The 22,650-nt window shown below is 43.8% G+C and overlaps 1 protein-coding gene across 1 annotated transcript in view; it reads right to left on the bottom strand.

Annotated features, from left to right (window-relative positions):
- Alg14 (ALG14 UDP-N-acetylglucosaminyltransferase subunit) overlaps window positions 1–22,650 on the bottom strand; it is a 79,230-nt gene that overhangs the window by 39,659 nt on the left and 16,921 nt on the right. The window contains exon 3 of the mRNA XM_074050950.1: window positions 7,463–7,594. Within this exon, the coding sequence (XP_073907051.1) occupies window positions 7,463–7,594 (132 nt within the window). The remainder of the gene's footprint in view (window positions 1–7,462; window positions 7,595–22,650) is intronic.

The raw sequence follows: 22,650 nt of genomic DNA, 5'->3' as shown, positions 1-22,650 counted from the left end.
GTAATCTGTTTTAAAAGTTCCTAGATTTTAATAAATGCACACAGATCTACATAACAATGCACATAAAATAGTGAAAATCAGCCAGGCACTGCCAGTATCCCAGCTATTCAGGAGAATCAAGGTTGGAAGCCAGCCCCAGGCAAATAGTTCACGAGACCCTGCCTTGAAAATACCCAACACAAAAAAGGACTGGTTGGAGTGGCTCAAGCAGTAAGTAGAGTGCCTGCCTAGCAAGTGTGAGGCCCTGAATTCAAACTCCAGTACTGCAGCAAAGAAAAAAAAAATTAGTGAAAATTGAGAAAGTTCTGTAGTCTAGTTAACAGTATTTGCTCGTATTGACTGTTTTTGAACTAGCACTGAGTAAGATGTCACGATAGGGGAAACTGGATGATGGGTACGTGATACTTCATGTAATATTTCTCCAAATTATTGAGATCTATAATTCAAATTTTTTAAATGCTAAAAAAAACCCCTCTAATGTGTACAAAAGGTTTTTAAGAGAACCTCAAATATCAAAATGAGCTAAGAGTACTCCAAGGTAGGCTGCAGAGAGGGGAGATTGCTTCTGATCTAATGTGGTCTCTGTTTGGCTGGGTTACTCTGTATCTCACACCTACCTGCTTCTCCACCCCACTTTTTTTTTTCTTAATTTTGGTGGTACTGGTGTTTTTGAACTCAGGGCCTCATGCTTGCTTGCTAGGCAGGAGCTCTATCACTTGAGCTGTGCCACCAGCCATGTTTTGTGTTGTTTTTTTTTGAGATAGGGTCTCATGAACTATTTCGCTGGTCTGGCTTCGAACTGCGATCCTCCTGATCTCTGCCTCCTGAGTAGCTAGGAGTGGCATGAGCCATGGGTGCCTGGCTTCACCCCACTTTTCTTAAAGCTAAGTGCAAACCCTGTGAGGACAAGGGCTGTTTTATTCTTCCCTTTCAGTGCCTGCTACATTACAGACATTTTAAAGAGAAAAAAAAAACAGTGAATTTTTAATTGACAAGTCAGCTAATTTGTCAGAATAGAGGTCATGTGTAAGGAGAGCTATGTGAGCGCGACTACTTGGACCTCTCTGGACTTGGAGCTCCTGGTGGATAAGACACAGGTCAGAGAACTGTTGAAGAACTGACTCAGTTAACATATGTAAAGTGCTCAGAACAGTGCCCAACATACAGAAAATTTCAGTAAATGTCATTTTCCTAAAATATTTAAAGTATGACTTTTAAAGCTGCCTGTCTGCAATCCGAGCATTTGTCAGGCTGAGGCAGAAGATAACAATTCAAGGTCAGCCTGGGTTACATAGGAGACCATGGCTCCCCCCGCCTTCAAATACATACATACATATATATATATATATATATATATAAAATACAATATAATAATGTACATACAGGTCCATACATGTATGCAGACACACAGTGTAGGTCGCTCTAGCTACATGAATCAAAATGTTTAACTTGTCATTTCCCTTAGCTTCTTACTGGATTCCAGTGAAAAGAAAAAAGCTCAATATGCCATCTTAACAGTATCTGTAGCTGGCCTTGTAAAAATGACTATTTTGCTGGGTGTGGTGGTGCACGCCTGTAATCCCAGCTACTGGGATGGTGGAGATCAGGAGAATCACTACCCAGGCTGGCCTGGGCATGACACAAGACCGATCTCAAAAACAGCCAAAGAAAAAAAGGACTGAGGTGTGGCTCAGGTGGTTAGAGCCTGCCTAGCAAGTGAGAGGCTCAATTCCAGTACCTTAAAAAATAAAGGTAAAGTGTAAAGATTTCAACTTTATTTGCATAATGGGACTCTTTCTTAACTGACTTCTTAACCTTTCACTCATCTGAAAGTGACCTTTTCTATTTTCTAACAGGTGGACTCTTACCCTCTTTAGCTAACCTGAAATGTTTCTTTCCCCAGCTCCCTATAGAGAGGACACCTCACTATAGCCCTAGGCTGAGTGCAGAGCCCTGAGGCCCAGTCTCTGCCCAAAGGTCGCACCTCTCACAGCCCTTTAACCCATGGCTTCTGGGATTCAGTTTCTACCACGTGAGATCTGGAAGACAAATGAGACCACAGCAGGGCCACAGAACTGCTTCCTCAGCTGACTAAGGACACATGTTACTGGGACAGACATCAGATGGCACAGAGGGTAAAGACGAACAGAAGTAGAGTGGGGATAAATGCTGAGGACACGGCTGAATGCAGGAAGTAGGGCACGACGGAAAGAACTGAGGATGGGGAAGAAGGAAACACCTGCTCCCTTGGACAAGGCATGCTTCAGGTGCTTCTTAGGTGCCTGAGAGGGAAGCAGCCCAGCGCAGGCACTGGACACATGTGGTTTTGTTGTTGTTTTTGTAGCCCTGGGGGTTGAACCAGAGCCTCACACCTGCTAGACAAGCACTTTACCACTTGAGCTATGGCCCTGGTCTTTTTGGTTTTGAGATAAGGTCTCGCTCACTTTGCCCAGGCTGGCCTCAAAAACAATCCTCCTACCTCTACCTCCCAACTAGTTGGGATTACAGGCGTGTGCCACTATGTCTGGCTGGTACTTTCAACAGCTACATCTTCAAGGGCAATAAACTCTCCTTGAAATCAAACTGCTAACTGAGCATTCCAAATCTGTCTGAGTTTCCTGCTTCCAAGGTTACAGAAAAACAAAATGAGCAATAGAAATGGCCATGCATCTCAGTTCATTTAATGAAATATGTCATTTTTTGGCTGTTACTAGTGCTCTTTACTCAGACTTATAAAAAAGGATGCTGAACCTTATATCAGAAATTTTAGACAAATGCTACCAATTCAAGTGCTGAGCTTATAAGCACAGCAGTGTTTAGGTGTCAAGAAAGGCACCAGAGATGGCTGAATGCTGAACACAAGGAAGGCTGCTGTGATGCTTTGGGCAGTGACACACACTGTCACCCACTTCATCTACTTTGTAACTGATACATATTGAGATATAATTCATATGCAGCACAATTTACCCTTTGTTTAGCGTACAGATCTGAGAGGATTTTTTGTTTTGTTTTGGGCAGTACTGAGGTTTGAACTCAGGGCCTTGCACATGCTAGGAAGGCACTCTACCTCTTGAGCCACACCTCTAGCACTTTTTTTGCTCCAGTTATTTTTGAGGTAGGACCCAGCTTTTTGCCCACAGTAGCCTGATCACTGCTCCTGTGTAGCTGGGGTGACAGACACATGCCACCATGCCCTATTGGTTGAGATGGTGTCACATGAACTTTTTTACCCAAGCTGGCCTTGAATTGTGATCTTCCCAATCTCATCCTCCCCAGCAGCGAGACCTACAGATGCCCAGCTAAGATCTGAGTTTTGGTCCGGTGCAAGTGGCTCACATCTGTGATCGTGGCTACTTGGGAGGCTGAGGTCTGGAGGATCACTGTTCAAGGCCAGCCCAGGCAACCAGTTCTCCAAAGTAATCGGAGCAAAATGGACTGGAGGTATGGATGAAGCAGCAGAACACCTGCTTTGCAAGCTTGAAGCCCTGAGTTCCAACCCCCTCCCCCAAAAAGATGTGTTCTGACAATCACTGGCAGTAAACCAACCACTACCACAATCAAGATACAGAACAGTTCCTCCTCCAGAAAAGTTCCCTATCTGTAGTTTTCTGCAGTCAAACCCTCTTCCACCCCCAGAGCTGGACCACTGATCTGTTATGTTTTTAACCCAAGCACAGTCCTATGAGTTTTTACTCACAGGTGCCTGACAAACGCCTATAAAAATAAAGTTCTTGGAAAAATACGATACACAAAATATTACAGCCACCTAATTAAGTCTATGTAAGTCATTAGACTTTGTAAGAGCGGCAATCATCTCTTCCAATTGTTAAACATCAGATTCAGTCTCCAAAATAGGGTTGTATTTCCCATAAGAGAGGGTTTCCATCCAGTAATCAACTTGAACAAAACAAGGTAGACTCCTTTTAATGTATACTTCACACACTTTTCCCTCAAAACAACCGAGGTTTTAAGTTACCGTCTCATCTGAAAGATCAAGTAAGAGTAAGCGTGTTTTCTCACAATGCTTTTTACATAAGACTTTTTATAATAGGAAATGGGTAAGTTTGAATTCAGTTAATTTCCTAAGGCAATTTTATTTGTAGAATTCTATGATATTTTCTTAATAATTCTTTTTATTTTATTTATTTATTTTTTTCTGTAACCAGCGAACATTTAATACTGGGACACCATAATCCAGATGTGGTGCTGAGGAGGCCAGTGGCTCCCCCATTGGAGAAAGAGTAGATGCCCCCATCAGACTGGCTGCCTCCGCCCTAAGGCTTGTCTCCAGGCTCTACCAGCAGTCCACAGGCCTCAGGTAGCCAGGACCCTCAGGGAAGCAACCCAGCTTGCATCTAGAAGGCCAGCCTGTCCCCTCTGGTGGCTTGCTTATTGATCTGTCTGTACTATTTTATTAGTTTTTGAGGTCTTGCTATGTGTCTAGGCTGGTCTCTTGTGCTCCTCCACCCTAGCCTCCTGAGTGGCTGAGACTACAGGCATGCACCACTGTACCCAGCTTCCTTAATAATTCTTGAATACTACTCCCTTTCAGTTTTATTATACATTTTGAATTTTAGGACTGTTTTAACAAAATTATTGACATTTCACTGTGAAATCCGTACTGTTATGATTCAACTGCGACCCAGCTGGTCAGCCTTTGTTAAATCCACCATGGTTTAACATACTTAACAGGGGTGTATTTGCTAGGATATATTTTCATTTTTAATATCTGTTAGATAGAGCTGGTGTGCTTCAGGTTCTCAAAAGTTTATTTATCTTAATTGTTCTGAGTGAATGAACACCTATCCCACGGTGTGGTACACTGTTCAGTGGTGAAAGTCCTGGGTTAGGGATCAGGGAGGGGGCTGAGTTTCAGGCAGACAAGCAGCTTCATGTCCATCATCTCGGTTCCTCTGTTCACTACATGTGAGCAGCTGTCCTGTCTTGGACAGAACAACACACAGAGCTTATGGCAGTCCAGCACCATAATCAATGCTTAATCAATGTTAGCATGATGCACCAGATGGAATTTCCATTTCAAAACCATTCAAAAGTTGTATTTTTCAGTGCTCACTGGAACAGTAAGGAAAATGTCTTTGCTACATTTTACAGGTGACAAAGTGAGGGACAGAGCAGAGTGGGTCTGCAGACTAACTCAGGAGCACACAGTAAAGAGGAACAGCGAGGCCCTCGGCTGTCCAGACAACTGCAGTGATCCAGTCTGGTGTCCCTTTAAGAGTGGGGCTTTCTTCACTTTTAACAAAAGCACAGAAGGAATGCTGCTTTGTGATAAACGTCATGAACAAACCCGTGCGGTAACTCGTACACTGCAGCTGCCACAGTGGAACCCCACAAGCTGGGTGCTGACGTACAGAACTGGTATTTGCTCCCACATTTCTGCAGCCTTGGAAGACCAGGGTCAAGGCAGCCGTGATTCATCTGGTGAGGGTCTTGTATGCAGCCTTCTCACTGTCCCCTCACTGACAGAAGGTGCAGGGACTTCCTTGCGTTGTTTATAGAGACTGGTCTCGTTCATGAGAGCCCTGCCCTTGTGACTTCCTCAACATAACCCTAATCCCTTGCACCCCATCGCACCATCCTGAGGACAGGATTTTGACACAGGAATTTTAGGAGACATCTCTAGTTGGGCAATTTCAGATGACTGCATGGTGCCTCTGGTAAGGGGAACTCACTTATGGAAGGCAAAGGTGTCAAAGTAGTTAACAGGAAAACGCCCAGATCTGACAGAACTTTTTAACTAAGTCAGGTGAAAATAGACATAAGTATTTTGTATGTGCCCTCCTTTCTTCGCTCACATCTCAGAAACATAATGATCTTTATTTCCTTTCACTTTTTAGAAGTAAATTTGTGGCACTCATAAAATTCAAGACTGAATAGGAAGGAGACTGAGGACACCTAGTTCAGGCTTTTTGGTTTCTTTGTTTGTCTTTGTGGTGCTAGGATTTGAACTCAGGGCCTTGAACTTGCTAGACAAGCACTCTACCACTTGAGCCATACCTCCAGCCCTCAAGCCTTTCATTTTAAGGTAAAGAATGAGGACAGGAATGGAACCAACCAAAATTAAACAAGAGGCAAAGCAGGCCTGAAGCCCAGTGTCCCATTCCCCACCAGACATCCCACTCACTAAGGGTTTGAAAACCTTACACCAGGCAGTCACCAAAGCTTCCTTCATCCACGACAGACATCATCCATCTAGCCACTGTTCCCTCATGAAACTCAGCCCCTGAGGGTGTCACTGCCGCTCAGCCAAAGTAGCAGCTGCCAGTGAGACTGGCCACCCCTCTTGGGTGATTCAGCAAATGTGAGCCTGAATTTTCCAGTTTAAAATGCTACGACCATTTTTCTCCTTCCACCTGTCTCTTGAGTGTAGAAATAATCAAACTTTTTGGGCCAATGATAATCTTTAATGTGATTGGAGGCTGGGCTAAGCATACTTCGATAAAAACTCCAAAAGAAAAATGTGTGAGGTTCATCTATGGTGGCAGAAATCAGAACAATAGCTGCTGGGGAGCTGGGTTGACTGGAAAGGGGCAGGAGAAAACATTCTCAAGTGACAGAACTGTTTTATATTTTGGTAGGAATACCATCAGACTACATGCTTGTGATCTGTGCACTTCACTGACTGTAAAAGATATCTTTTAAAAACAAGCTCTTGTGGAAAACCACTCATGTAGAAAATTCAGACTTTTCACCAGCAATCCAGCGATGAAATACAATGACCACGCTAATAGAGAGCTTCTCAAAGCGCTGCGGCTACATGCATTTCTGTTCAATTATTCATGAGCGTAGCATACGCCTTGCCAGCACTCGAGTATCTAGGAAGCAAGTCGATTTTCCTTTCAGGCCATGCCAGTTAATGGCGTCTGCCTGGGACAGGGGTAACAGCACTCTTCAAGAGCGTACACACGGCTGGGATAACATCCACTGATCCGCAGTGTCCTCTGAAGTACACTTGGAATTCAGTAAGAGAACCTCGTCACTGACACCACCCAAGAGAGCCTAAGACTTTATGGGTAAGGAGAGTAAGGTTGAAATTTTCACCTTCTAGTTCCTGTACCACTTTCCTAAGAAAACCAGAGTGTGGGTGACATTCTGCCCTGACGGGAATGGAAGAGTAGAGGACTGACTACTCCCTGCTGAGCACCAGCACCTGACAATAGCCAGGACCCACAGGTTGACAGGCCCATAGCCAGGTTTCAGACACTGCTCTGTTGGTTTATCACCACAGGACAAGGGAAGAGAAAGGGGCAAAGGTTGAGTTCAAGTCATAGCTAGAAAGGCAAATTTCTCACCCTTTCAGCAAAGTGCTCTTGAACAGATAAACATTAGTATCCCTTAGAAAAGGGTTCAGTCTACTCCTTGGTCCACCATTACATGGTAGCTGTTCAGTAACCCAGTAACCACTGTTACCTGCCCTCGCCTTGGTGATGGTTGTACGTACCAGATCCGGCTTTACATGGTGAAGCAGGGGAAAGCAGAGCCACAGGGAGCGCAAAGTGGTGAGCACCGTAGAGGGCCAGGACTGTAGAACCTCACGGCTCCTCGGGATTCGGTGAATGTGGTGTCTGGGGTACTGGAAGGAGACAGCAGACATCTGAATCAGCTGGGTCCCAATTCCAAGGTTACACACAGGAGACGCTTCCTCGTCTATGTCTTGTTTTCAGTCTCATCACTTTAAGGGTTATAAAGTCTATTTCATGCCTTATGTAACACTCCCACCATTGGATTATGACAGAAAATTGCTAAACCTGAGTTTAAAGAGTGCTCCAGCTTTGACATGAAGCTGGAGAAATACTCTATGAAACGTTACAGACAAAGCACTGAATACGCTGACATACAAGGGAGTCCTACGCGCAGACATATGAGACAACCAGGTAGCAGATGGGCACAACCTGACCGAAATTTCAAACAGAAGAATCACGGATGGACAGCAAGCGTATGGAGAGATGGCTAACCACGAAGCACAGAGAAAGCAGTCATTTTTCACTTCCTGGCTGGCAGAGATTATAGGCACCCAGCGTTGTTGATGGCACAGGGAGACAGACATCCACACTCCCTGAGCAAAGCACTGGAGGCAATCTGAAAGTACCTGTCGGAATTTGCTTTATTTCATGTTTTGCTCGTTATCACCTTTTCCACTGGTGCTGGAGATGGAATCCAGGGCTGACGCTTGCCAGGTAAGCCCTCTACATGGAGCCATGTCTCTAGCCCACCTGTCAGAATTTAAATGTGTGTGCCTTTGAGTCAGCATTTCTATTTCTAGAAATACGTCCCATGGGTTTACCCATTTGTTCATCCACTGCTTTATTGTGTGTATTTCTGGAACTTGGAAACAGACCAAAGTTTCTCCACTAGGAAATGGAACGGTTCATGCAATAAAATATATGAAGATACGTGAATAAATTAACAGATCTGCATAAACTTACAGAGAGAACACAGCACGTTGAGTGAACCCTGTGAGTTGTAGGAGAGTGTTTAATATGATCCAGGGTCTTTAAACACTCTCGCACACTTGTACACACTGTTTGTACACAATGCACACATGTTAGCTTGCTTGGAGAAAATACAGAACCCTAAGTTATAAAGACGGTGTGGGGTGTTTTCATTTTCCAGGTCAAGTGTATCTATGGTTGAAATTTACAAGAAAAGTGGTAACTTTTTTTTTGCATTTAAAACAGGTGTGAAATTGTGTCTCATGGCTTCTGTCAAAGCTTGAAGAGAGCATGGGAGAGGGTCTAGAGTCACCGTGAAGTGAGAATGGACTGCACTCGTGACTGCCACCACCAACCTGTCTCCCCATCTGATAAAGAAGGACATCTCCCCCTGTCTCCATGGTACACAGAGGAGAATGAGAAATCTGGGCTCAGTGCTACCCATTTGTACTTATCAATCATCTATCAAATCAATGTTACTTTTCTTTCCAAAGCTTAAGGTATTAAATGCTAAACTAGAAACTGATACTTAGCTGTTTCCAACTAGAGCTCACATAGAGAGCCGTCCAAGCAGAGGCCGTGTGCGTGCCTCATTTGTGGGGACTGTGGGCTGAAAGCAAGGAAAAGGCCACATAGCACTCCAGGGCCCAAATCTCCTCTGAGAAACCCTGCGGGTCAGAAGTGCACGACTGGCAATACAGTGCGCATTTCGTGTATTATACAATGTCTTCCTCTGGAGTTTGGTGAATTAATCAAATATATTAATGCTTCTGAAGTAAAATGTGAATATTCACAATAAGTGAGATAAATAGAGACTATATATAAGCCTCAAACCAACTCAATCAGCTTTGCTGTTAAGTGAGCTTGTGAAAAACTTGAATTTTTTTCCTCCAATTTTCAGTTTTTAGGACTAAACATAAGGGATTGTAGATTCATATTACAGAATACATTGAATCCAGTAAGGCATGTGTCATTGTGATTATTATGATAAAAAATAACCCAGCAGGGGATTATTAAAGTTTTTGGGGGTATTACTTCCACCAAATTTATGGCCTGATCTCATTCTCTGTAATATTTTCTTCAGAAAAAAGCATATATATTTACCATGTCCCTTTAACTTCTTAAAGCCAGGCGCATACAACTCTGTACAGAAGCAGTGAACAGTGTTTCTGTGTTCAATCTGTACAGGGTCCCAAGAGAAGGAAAGGGTGATCAGGTTGACTCAGGTTCTGCCCAGGCCTTCTAGGACCAGCTGGCTTTCCTAGACCTGGATGTGGAAGAAGAACCTGTACCCAACCCCCTCTCCCACCCCAGCATCCTGAAGAAGTCGAGGAAATGGGCTTTGGGAAGCCCCAATTCCTTCTCAGAAGAGGGATGGAACAAGTGGCGATCGGGAATCTACAGGGAAGATAACAAGAGAGCAACTCAAGTTTCATTACTTCTCCTGACCTCTGCATGCACCAGGCAAGGAGCTGGCCTTCTAGCCTCCAGACCTGATGGTTGGTTTCATATGTATGCTGGAGTGAACCAGGCCAATGAGCACATTGCCTGCAGTGACCAGCCACCCAGTGTGCAGAGGATGGCTTGGCTACACCTGTTGTCTCAGCACAATTACTAACAGTGCTCTCAGAAGTGTCCTGATTTAAATAATAGAGTATATGCTTCCGCATAGGAAGAGCAGTGAGCAGCTTTCTCCAACTCAGAGAGAAGGACGGCTGTCTATTCAGAGCAGCTGAAGGGTCAGTGTGGTGGGAGAAAATGCACTGAGGACGATGATGGGCAGTTCACTGGTACCTAGGATGAAGTCAAGCTGAAAGTCCTAAAGTGAGCTAGGCATGACCGGAGAGGCCCTATGATGTTACTCTGGCTTATCTCTGTACACTACAGAAGCGTCCACCCTCAAAGCCCATCCAGCTCTTCCTTGCATTCTTATTATTGTTGAAATATATGTTCAGGTGCCTCCAAATCCTACCAAAAAGAAATCCTACCATTTCTAACTCTGAATGTCTCCCCCCGACACTTCCTGTACTGCAGCATCAGTTCTCAGAGGCTCCTTCCTGGCTAGCCTTTCTAAAATTACTCTCCTCCATGACTGACCCTCAGGAGAGAGTCCTGGGGTGTCTGATGTGCTGTGTTACCTAAACGAGACACAAAGCCTGGGCCACATCTTGAAAAAGAGTTTATTTTATCTTACAAAGTCTTCTACAACAATCACACATACCAAGAAGCTGATGAGGAAAAAACAGCAACAGAAAGTTTGCAATTTGGTCTTAATAAAAGTTCCTTTTCTTTGGAAGACAAAGGAATGGGACAGAGGTTTGGAGAGCTACAGTCTAGGTCTGGATGTGACCTTTGGCCAGGAATCTCCTGGGGGGGGAGGGTGGCATCTGGAAAAATCCAAATGAAGACTTCTTTATAGACATTCTGCATTTGTTAGTCTGAACCTTTACCTTGAAGAAGCTGTTCCCAACCCTCCTTCATGTCTTGTAATAGAATTCAGGATATAAAAGATGCTCTGCCCACCCACTCCCCACTCCCAAGGACACCAATTGACTCAGAAGTGGCAACAGGACCCATGCAGATCGACTTTCCCTGTGTCTTAAGAGACCCAGAAAAGAAGATATTCCTTTGAGGGACTCTGTGGGCTCTAACCTGCTCATGACTCTGGGCCAAGAAATAGATAACTTTTGTTTGTTTTTTTCTACCCAGTAGGCTTTTCTACAATGACTCAAAACTAAACCATCATACTGGCCACCAAAACATGCTACTTATTCTGTATTCCCCAGGTCAAACTCAACAAATGAACAGTAGGACGCATCATAGATTTCCAGTATAGAAACGAAGACCTGTATCCTCCTTCCAAAACCTCCACACGTCCCCTAGCTATCTTCTAGTTCAAATGTCCTTGCTACTCTATGCTTCATGTCACCACCTTCTTTCACCTTGACTACTACAACAGCCTCTTAACTGGTGTCTTTGCTTCTCCCTCATTCTGCTATAATTTATTTATTCTGCACAGAACTGCAAAGCCGTATTTTTTATAATGTAAAGCAGATCCCTTCAGTTTCCTGCTTGGGTTCAAAGGCTTCCACAGCACTTGGGATACATTTCTCACAAGGTCCCATACAGCCTGATGTTACTTCACCTCCCTGATTCCTTCTCATTCACTCACTGGGTCCACACTGGTCTTCTGCCCTCTGAATGCATCAAAGTCATTCCTTCCTGAAGGCCTCTTCTGTTCATCTAACCAGTCCACTCTGCCTTGAGAGGGTCACAAGGCTTGCTTATTCCTACAAAGCAGGCCTCATATGAACGCTATCTGCTCAGAGAAGAGACAGTATATGGTCACTCTTCCCCACACTGTCTTTATTTGCTGTCGTCATAGAAATTATAAGCAACTCAAATAAATATGTTCATGTGTGCAACTGCATTTCTGCCTGCCTCCCTTGAGGACAGCTCCAGAAGAGGAAAGGGTTTCACCAAGGCCTAGAGCCTCGTGACTACACAGCAAATAGCTGCCTTAAGACAAATGACTACCATTACAGTTTCTACAACTTCTGTATGTGATTTATGCAGGAGTTGTGATAGGAACCATGCTGGCTCTTCACCTCCTGGCATCACAGGGCTGTAAGAAACCAACTAATCCAATCTTCTTGTTTTACACGGGAGAATCTGGACGTTCTCAAGGTGACAGTGCCAGGGCCTGAACCCACGTCTTCAGATATCCTGAGATATGCTGACTCACCCTCGGTATGCCCTTAAAGGGTCCCTGCGTCCACTGCTGGGATGTATGGCTTCCCTAGTGCCTAAGAAGGTACACTAGCTTCCTGTGGAGTCCACACTTTGCTTCCTATTGTTCCAGTAGCAACAAACCACCCATCCTGACACATTTCTTCTTCTTTGTTTTCAACTCACCTACTCAACCTGTTTGCAACCTCAAACCTGTAGAGCTCATGATTTCTTTCCCTGGCTCTATGGGAACTGTGCTCCCTGTGTTGTCCTATGACTATACTGCACTGTAGTTTGGTTCACTAACCCCATCCACCATTGTTATCAGTGAAGCTCCCGCCTCTCCACCTCGTTTTTGAGGAAAATCAGAGTAAGAACATAGGGCCTTAGAAACCTTCAGCTTGAACCTAAGGCCTAGTCTCTTTGGGCAAGCTCTGCTATTTGGGTATTGCTCTAGTCTGGCAGCCAACTGGACTACACACTCCTACAGGATGAACTTGTCTGAGTTCTTTCTTTCTGTCTGCACAGGTCAATGTGAATGTCCTGAACGTGTGCAGACTTTGTACCACGTTCAGTCTCTTTCACACAACTGGACAAAGTAGTGAGACTTGTTCTCTCTCTCCACCATACAGAAAAAACCCAAAATCTTAGCAAGACCTTCTGTCTGTCCATCTGCGCTTTCTGGTTAAGGAGGGCAGAAGCCATGTCTTACACTATTCTGTACGCCACGGGGCCTCCCAATGCCTTCTACACATATATTTGCCACAAATATATAGAGGCAAGACAGACAAGAAAAGTAGAATGCGGAAGAGCAAAAGTTAGAGAAATGCACTCCTTCAACCTTCTAGTTTGTCTGAAATTATATGAAACACTGAGTTAAATACTAATAGTATACGACAACTTCTAACTTTCCAAGTATGTTCCAAAATTACGTCACTGCTAAAAACCACAAACATATCTGGCTTCAGATCTGTGAAAGCCGAATAGATGCTTACAGTGATTTAGATGGCATGGTAGAGCACAGCCAAGCAGATCAAGTGTCTATGAAGTCATTTTTGCTGTTACCGCACACTGGAGCATTCAACACACTTATTATCTAGTGAGTGCCACACTACCTCAGAATCTTGGAAACAAGACAAAACTAAAATAGTAAGATTTCATTTAACCAAACATGGTTTCAGCTCAATCTCCCTCTTCTCCCCTCCCCTTCCTGTCCCTCCTCATCCTTTCTCTCCCTCTCTTTCTTCTCTCTCTCCAAATATATGTTGGATGGTTTAACCCATCATTCTGAAATCAAGATGAAGATGACTACAATATGCCACACTAAAAAAGTTTTAATACATGTCCTTCAAGTTACCTTATGGTAACCAATGAGGTATCATGAAGTAACATGAGTGAATGAGCTGTGTTCCAGACCAAGTCCTGCTGATGGCAGCTGTCCCCTCTCCAGACCCTGGCCTCCCACTGTGACACAAGCAGGCCTGATTCTGATCAGTGTTCTCCATTAGCCACATGATTCCACAACTGGCCCTCAAATCCAACTTGCCAAAGTCAAACAGGCTGCCACTTCTCACTTCCCCTGGAGAAGTCCCTTCTTGCCTATGGAAGGACTTCTGGCACAAAGTTTTTTAGGCCTTCTATAAAGAACATTTGTTGTCTTCTTCTCAGCCTTTGTTGACCTCTTCTTTTGACAGCACCTGATATTCCTTTGGATTACCTCTCACATTCTCAGCCAGAGGCTTTGGTGGTATTCACCCTGTCTTCTCCATCCCTGACCCTAGTTCCAGGAGTAGGTCTGGAATAGCATAAGCAATGTAGAATATTTATTTAAATGTATGTTGGATGGTTCAACTAATTATTCTGAAATCAAGATGACCAAAATTTACCACAAAATGGTAAATTTGGCTGAAAGAAGAGAGTATAAACTAACAGGAGACCAGAAGGCAGATGTCTGCCAAGACTTCTGGGAAAAGGAGCCTTCACCTCTCATTTTTCCTCAGGATATAAGAGACTCACTTCTTCTTAGGCAGGCTGGTGCACAATACAGAGCCAGGTTTTTGCTCCCTAATGGCAGAGCATGGAGATGCTGGTGGTAGCATTGTGACAGCCAAGTGGAGCTGCATTACAGGAGACAGAGGAAAGACCCCAACTATGTCTGTGGATGGCGTTCCCACGCAGCCACACTGAAGCTTGCCTGCTTTGGAAGTTGTTCCCTTCGTGGTATAAAGGACTGTTTATGACACTGGATTTCAGAGCAGATTCTTCATCATGACCATAGGTCGTTCATTCACTTAATACCAAGGAGCAGCTACCAGGTAACAGGGACAGGAGCACAGGACAGTGAGGAAGACATTCCCAGGAGGTGCGTGATGGTCAGTCAGCGAGACTCAGAGCAACTGATCACTGCCACCAAAGAGACAAACACGATGAGACATAATTACTCAGTGTGTGAGCACCCACGAGAAATAACTGACTACATTTCCTAAGAGCGAGCCATCTAACTTTTGAGGGATAGGAAATTTATCAGGAACAGGAGAGAAGCGGGGAAGGGACCTTCAGGCAGCAGAGGTGGCATGTTGAGAGTAGAGAGGCTGACAGAACAATAGGATTTGGGGATCTATGTCTTAGTACGAACGGAAGAACAAGGTAGAGAGCAGCAGGAATGGGGCTGGAGAGGCACAGCCTTCGAAGCCACTCTCAGGAGTGTGCACTGAATCAAAAGGTAATGAGGAACCAGTGGCAGATGTTAACAGGGGGCCCGGGCTAGAGTCTGCATTCAAGAGATACCACAGAGCAACCATGAGAACAGAAGGCAGCACAAGTAGGAAGCGAAAGCAGTTGGGAGATCGCGGCCTGAGGGGCAGGAGGAGGAATGAGAGGGAGAAGACGAGGCTGCTGAGCTTGGGACAGCTCTAGGTTTCTAGATTTGGGGAAGGGGCTGTTGTCATGCCCCAGGGAGGGAAGAGACAGCACATCACTCTTTACTGCGGCCTGGTGTTGAGCCTGATTTTGAGAGTCAAAAACACTCTCCAGGTACAAAATAGACTGGTGTAGAAGACACGTATTCTCAGGGTGAAATGGGCAGGCAGGGTGTGACCTGGCAGGCGGGTGTACAAAGCATGATGATGGTGATCTAGGAAGACATGTCAGAGTCCTGATTCCAGGCAGACGCGGGCAGGCCCAAGAGGCAGGGCCTGGCGTGCAGCCTCACCAGTCTTGAGGGCCAGTTGTGGGGTACTAGTGGTTGATTGAGGGTCCCTGGTCTCAGCCAGACCTTCTGTTTTTATAGCAGGAAAGTGGTGTCTAGAGAGGTGCTCTGCTGAGTTGACAAAGCTGGTTATGAGCAGGACCCTGTGGGAAAGCCATGGTTCCCTTGTCCCTGGCACCTCGTCAGCTATGAAGTGAGCACCCAGGAGCACCTGCACAGGTGAAAGCTTCTGCTCTCCATTCCTAGACATGGTCACTCCTCGGTTTGCTGGCCACACTGGGAGCACATCACCACTCAGCTGGTTTATGCTGTCCTGGGGTCTAACAGCAACAAGGGACCAAAGAGCCTCCATTTGTGTAAAAGGAAGGACACAGGGAATTCTCAAACAGGCCATGTCAGATGGCTCACTCTTTGGTTATTAGAAGGCCACTAATTTAATGGTTTTAATGGGGAAATGACAGCAATACATTGTAAGATGTCCCTGCTCTGCAGGTCATAAGAATACCATACAATCTAAGTGCACAGGGAAGCTGGTAAATTCCCAGACGGTTAAAGAAACTGTAGTGACGCTCACAGCTGTCTCGATTCCACCAATTCAGAATCAGATTCAAAGAAAGATGAAGCTAATGTGCCTTACTTCTCATGCTAGAGGAAAGGACAGCTAAGGTACACAGAGGAACTCAGGAGATTAAGCTACTTAAAATATTTAGAAGCATGCACAAATTTCTAGCAAACTATTTTGAAAACCACCATGGATTCACTCAAACATAGGATTTCTATTTGCAATAAATATTTTCCTCCTCAGCTATTTTGCTCATTTAGACTGATTTTCTTCTACATGACAGGTGTTTTTACTTTTCTATATAACTGAATGTAGACACTGTGCCTTAGGATGAGGAAAAGTCCATTCATACAGGAGTTACACTGTAAAACAGAACTATGGTAAACCTTGGGTTGTAACATATAGTCACACACTGAAACAAAACCCCACAACCGCAATCACACCTTTACAAACATTCCTTTTAGAGGTGTTCAAGACTTGCTGAAGCGGAGCTGAGTGCACAGAGTGCAGCACAGCTCCCTGTGGAGAAGGGAGGGCGGTGTCTGGTGGATGCTGCCATGGACAGACAGATCCTGTGGCCACCAGACTACCACCGTTCACTTACAAATCCAAGCCAAAGCTAAAAGCAAACAAAAAGAACCCCACCATTAAAGTAACTCCCAAACTTCTGTGCTTCTGAAATACAAGTGCACTGGCCTTGAAACACGGGTGTTTATGGCATGTGTCCAGGCTGCCTCCTTAGTAAGTAAACACACCACGTCAACAGCTCTACCTCCACTGCAACTCCACCTTCTGAGTACCGTTTGGACTCCTTATTCTCTATTTTCTCTTTATCATTAGTTTGTGAAATTGTATATGACTTATCTTCTTGTGACTACAGTTTGATTGGGCTGATAGTCTTTTATTTTGAAGGTCATGTTTTTCTAGTTCTGGGAATGTTTTGTTTTGTTTATTTTGCACCTGTTTCCTTACCCTTTCTGGGTGGTAGATCTTCAACATCCACTTTGACTGTCTTTCTTCTCTGTACTGTACTTATCCTTTCTTAGTCTTTACAGCAGAGTTCTTTAATGTTCCCTCAATCCTTCACAGATTTTTTCATTCCTGCAATCAAAATTTTAATAGCCCAGTGGGCTTCTGAGTCTTTTAAAAACTAGATCTCACTCTTAGGGATACAATGTGTTCTCGTTTCTCTTAAAACAAGTTTTCTTTGAAGCTTCTGCCCAATCCTGCTCTCTGAGCTGCCCTCCTCTCAAGGCTCCTTTCATTGATTGTTGGTTTTGGTTTTTCTTGTGTTACAGACCTCCCTCCTATTATCTGGCAGTCTGTGAATGCTGGTTTTCAAGAAGGAAGGAGGGGAGGTTTCCCTACCCCCCTTGCCAAGGTTTACGGACATTTTGTGTTGCCCTGAGTGACTGGCGGTAGAAGTGAGGAGAGGCTTGTGCACTGACTAGCATTTAGTGGATGGAGGCCAGGATTGTTGCTAAACATCCTACAATACACAGAGCATTCTCCACACAAGAATTTATGTAGCCCAAAATGTCCATAGCAACTATGCTGAGAAGCCCTACTTTGTGTTAACAAGTAGGGAATTAAGGGGTAGACTGGAAGCTCTCTCTGCTGCAAAAGGCTTGTTGACTGAAGGACAAAAATTAATCATGATCCAAGTGCTGGAATTTTTAATTTGTTCTCTCAAACAAATCCGTTTCTTCAAAACTAATCTTTAATTTCCTGCCTGGAAGATAAAAATGTAGCATTCTAAGAAGTGATCCAGGAAGGGGACTTAAGTGGTAAGTGTTGAGGGGACAGGCTAGGTATTCACTCCCTGAACGCCCTGTTGTTTTTGGTGGGATTGGGATTTGAACTCAGGGCTTCCCATTTGCAAAGCAGGCACCCTACCCCTTGAGTCATGCCTCCAGTCCATTTTGCTCTGGTTATTTTGGAGATGGGGGTCTCACAAACTATTTGCCTAAGCTGGCCTCGAACCTTGATCCTCCTGATCTCAGCCTCTCAAGTAGGCAGGGCCTCTGTTTTCAGGGCAGTATTTTGCCACAACTGTACTTTGGCTTCTGGTCACAAAGCCAAAACATATTCAGTTCAACTGCTACAGGAGTGAAAGTTCAGGTTTTCAACCAAGGCAGGGCAGATTCTGTGAGTCCAACTGCTCAGCAGACACTCTAAATGAGAAGTCAGTTTTCAGCCCTGTGCCTCCTGACACCTTAGTCATCTTTTATTCACTGGCACTGGCCAGTGCTGCTTTCACTAGTTAATGGGTTTCCAGTATTTATGCTCCTTCCTCTCCAACTGCACAAAACACCTTCCTGAGGCACCTCCTCTCCTCCATAGCATTCCTCGTAAAACAGTACAAATTTTGCACGCAGAACTGCTCGCTCCTCATCTACTTTGGGGAGGCACAAAGGTTGCAGTGTCCTCCCCACTTCAGACAACGAGCATGTGACCTAGCACACCAATACTGCAGCCTCAGAGTGGTGCTGGTGAAGGAAGTCCTTATTTCATCCGACTTGAATTTTGAAGGAGGTGAGGATTAAACCCAGGGCCTCAACTCTGGCCCCTCCTGAAGAAACTCAGTAAAACTCTCTCCAGGTGGAAATACCATATAAGGAAGGCCTTTACTAATTCAGGGACGGAAAACCAGTCCTGTCAATGATATCTGATGTTCTTTAAAAAAGAAGTAGAGAAAATCTCTCTCCTGCAGCCCCCTCCAAGCTACCTGCCATTTCAAAGCTCAGTCTCTCAGGGAGGGCAACAGCTCAATGACAGTAGGGTGCTGCCACCTGGTGGCATCCTGAAGGGATGACATCGTCATGGACTGGCTGGTGTGCTGAGGAAAATGCATGCACCAACAAAGCACCCCAACCCACAAGGGCCTCACCGGACCATCTGTGAAGTCCAAGGGCCTTTCTGGAGGGGAGAGAGTGAGGAGGGGGAAGAAAGGAGAAGGGAGGGGCAGAAGGACAGGGAGGGGAAGACAGAGGAAAGGAGCGTGAAGATTTCGAGTCAGTGCCAGCAGCTCTCGGGGGGCCTCTTTGAATGGCAGGGGGTTTCCAGGCACTCCAGCCATGGCCGGGGGTTGGCTGGTTTAGGTATATGAAACACCATGAAGACACTGGGAGACAGGAGGGGAGTGATGACAAAACAACTCTTTTTTTTTAAAATTTTTATTTTATTCATATGTGCATACAATGTTTGGGTCATTTCTCCCCCCTTCCTCCTGCTCCCTCCCTTCCCTCCCCCTTACCCCCCCTTACCCCTAGCTTCCAGGCAGAAACTATTCTGCCCTTACCTCTAATTTTGTTGAAGAGAGTATAAGCCATAAATAGGAAGGAACAAGGGCTTTTGCTGGTTGAGATAAGGATAGCTATACAGGGAGTTGACTCACACTGATTTCCTGTGCGTGGGTGTTACCTTCTAGGTTAATTCTTTTTGATCTAACCTTTTCTCTAGTACCTGTTCCCCTTTTCCTATTGGCCTCAGTTGCTTTAAGGTATCTGCTTTAGTTTCTCTGCATTGAGGGCAACAAATGCTAGCTAATTTTTTAGGTGTCTTACCTATCCTCACCCCTCCCTTGTGTGCTCTCGCTTTATCATGTGCTCAAAATCCAATCCCCTTGTTGTGTTTCCCCTTGATCTGCATATGAGGAGGAACACACTATTTTTGGTCTTTTGGGCCAGGCTAACCTCACTCAGAATGATGTTCTCCAGTTCCATCCATTTACCAGCGAATGATAACATTTCGTTCTTCTTCATGGCTGCATAAAATTCCATTGTGTATAGATACCACATTTTCTTAATCCATTCGTCAGTGCTGGGGCATCTTGGCTGTTTCCATAACTTGGCTATTGTGAATAGTGCCGCAATAAACATGGGTGTGCAGGTGCCTCTGGAGTAACCTGTGTCGCAGTCTTTTGGGTATATCCCCAAGAGTGGTATTGCTGGATCAAATGGTAGATCAATGTCTAGCTATTTAAGTAGCCTCCAAATATTTTTCCAGAGTGGTTGTACTAGTTTACATTCCCACCAGCAGTGTAAGAGGGTTCCTTTTTCCCCCGCATCCTCGCCAACACCTGTTGTTGGTGGTGTTGCTGATGATGGCTATTCTAACAGGGGTGAGGTGGAATCTTAGTGTGGTTTTAATTTGCATTTCCTTTATTGCTAGAGATGGTGAGCATTTTTTCATGTGGTTTTTGGCCATTTGAATTTCTTCTTTTTAGAAAGTTCTGTTTATTTCACTTGCCCATTTCTTTATTGGTTCATTAATTTTGGGAGAGTTTAGTTTTTTAAGTTCCCTATATATTCTGGTTATCGGTCCTTTGTCTGATGTGTAGCTGGCAAATATTTTCTCCCACTCTGTGGGTGGGCTCTTCAGTTTAGAGACCATTTCTTTTGTTGAGCAGAAGTTTTTTAGTTTTATGAGGTCCCACTTATCTATGCTATCTCTTAGTTGCTGTGCTGCTGGGGTTCCATTGAGAAAGTTCTTGCCTATATCTACTAACTCCAGAGTATTTCCTACTCTTTCCTGTACCAACTTTAGAGTTTGTGGTCTGATATTAAGATCCTTGATCCATTTTGAGTTAATCTTGGTATAGGGTGATAAACATGGATCTAGTTTCAGTTTTTTGCAGACTGCTAACCAGTTTTCCCAGCAGTTTTTGTTGAAGAGGCTGTCTTTTCTCCATCGTATATTTTTAGCTCCTTTGTCAAAGACAAGTTGGTGTGGCTTCATATCTGGGTCCTCTATTCTGTTCCACTGGTCTTCATGTCTGTTTTTGTGCCAGTACCATGCTGTTTTTATTGTTATTGCTTTGTAATATAGTTTGAAGTCGGATATCGTGATACCTCCAGCATTGTTCTTTTGACTGAGTATTGCCTTGGCTATTTGTGGCCTCTTGTGTTTCCATATAAATTTAACGGTAGATTTTTCAATCTCTTTAATGAATGTCATTGGAATTTTGATGGGAATTGCATTAAACATGTAGACTGCTTTTGGTAGTATAGACATTTTTACTATGTTGATTCTACCAATCCATGAGCATGGGAGATCTCTCCACGTTCTATAGTCTTCCTCAATCTCTTTCTTCAGAAGTTTATAGTTCTCCTTGTAGAGGTCTTTCACATCTTTTGTTAGGTTTACACCTAGGTATTTGATTTTTTTTGAGGCCATTGTAAATGGAATTGTTTTCGTCTATTCTTTCTCAGTTTGTTTATTATTAGTGTATAGAAATGCTAATGATTTTTCTATATTGATTTTATATCCAGCTACCTTGATGTAGCTATTGATGGTGTCTAGGAGCTTCTTAGTAGAGTTTTTTCAGTCTTTAAGGTATAGGATCATATCATCTGCAAATAGGGATATTTTGACAGTTTCTTTACCTATTTGTATTCCTTTTATTCCTTCTTCTTGCCTAATTGCTCTGGCTAGGAATTCCAGTACTATGTTGAATAGGAGTGGAGATAGTGGGCATCCTTGTCTGGTTCCTGATTTTAGAGGGAATGGTTTCAGTTTTTCTCCGTTAAGTATAATGCTGGCTGTAGGTTTGTCATATATAGCTTTTATAATGTTGAGGTACTTTCCTTCTATTCCTAGTTTTCTTAGAGCTTTTATCATGAAATGGTGTTGGATCTTATCAAAGGCTTTTTCTCCATCTAGTGAGATGATCAAGTGGTTTTTGTCTTTGCTTCTGTTAATGTGGTTTATTACATTTATTGATTTTCGTATGCTGAACCACCCCTGCATTCCTGGGATGACGCCTACTTGGTCGTGGTGAATGATCTTTTTGATGTGTTGTTGAATTCGGTTTGCCATTATTTTATTGAGGATTTTTGCATCAATGTTCATTAAGGAGCTTGGCCTATAGTTCTTTTTGGAGGTGTCTTTGCCTGGTTTTAGGATAAGTGTAATACTGGCTTCATAAAATGTGTTAGGCAGTTTTCCTTCCCTTTCTATTTCATGGAACAGTTTGAGGAGGGTTGGTATCAGTTCTTCTTTAAAGGTCTGATAGAATTCAGCAGAGAATCTATCAGGTCCTGGACTTTTCTTTTTGGGGAGACTCTTGATTGCTGCTTCAATTTCATTTTGTGTTATAGATCTATTCAGGTGATTAATATCCTCTTGGTTCAGTTTTGGACAATCATATGTATCTAGAAATCTGTCCATTTCTTTAAGATTTTCGAATTTATTTGAATATAGGCTCTCGAAATAGTCTCTGATGATTTCCTGGACTTCCATGGTGTTTGTTATCTCCCCTTTTGCATTCCTGATTCTACTAATTTGGGTTTTTTCTCTCCTCATTTTAGTCAGGCTTGCCAGGGGTCTGTCGATCTTGTTTATTTTTTCAAAGAACCAACTTTTTGTTTCATTAATTCTTTGTATGACTTTTTGGTTTCTACTTCATTGATTTCGGATCTTATTTTTATTATTTCTCTTCTATTTGTTTTGGGATTTGTTTGTTCTTGTTTTTCTAGGAGTTTGAGATGTATCATTAGGTCATTGATTTGGGATCTTTCAGTCTTTTTAATATATGCACTCATGGCTATAAACTTTCCTCTCAGGACTGCCTTAGCTGTGTCCCATAGGTTCCGGTAGGTTGTGTTTTCATTTTCATTGACTTCCAGGAACTTTTTCATTTCCTCTTTTATTTCATCAATGACCCATTGTTCATTAAGCAATGAGCTATTCAGTTT

This window comes from Castor canadensis, chromosome 12 (genome assembly GCF_047511655.1).
Source record: "Castor canadensis chromosome 12, mCasCan1.hap1v2, whole genome shotgun sequence".
Taxonomy (NCBI): Eukaryota; Metazoa; Chordata; class Mammalia; order Rodentia; family Castoridae; genus Castor; species Castor canadensis.
Note: the sequence above shows the minus strand (reverse complement) of the source record. Positions and strands in the feature narration are given on the sequence as shown.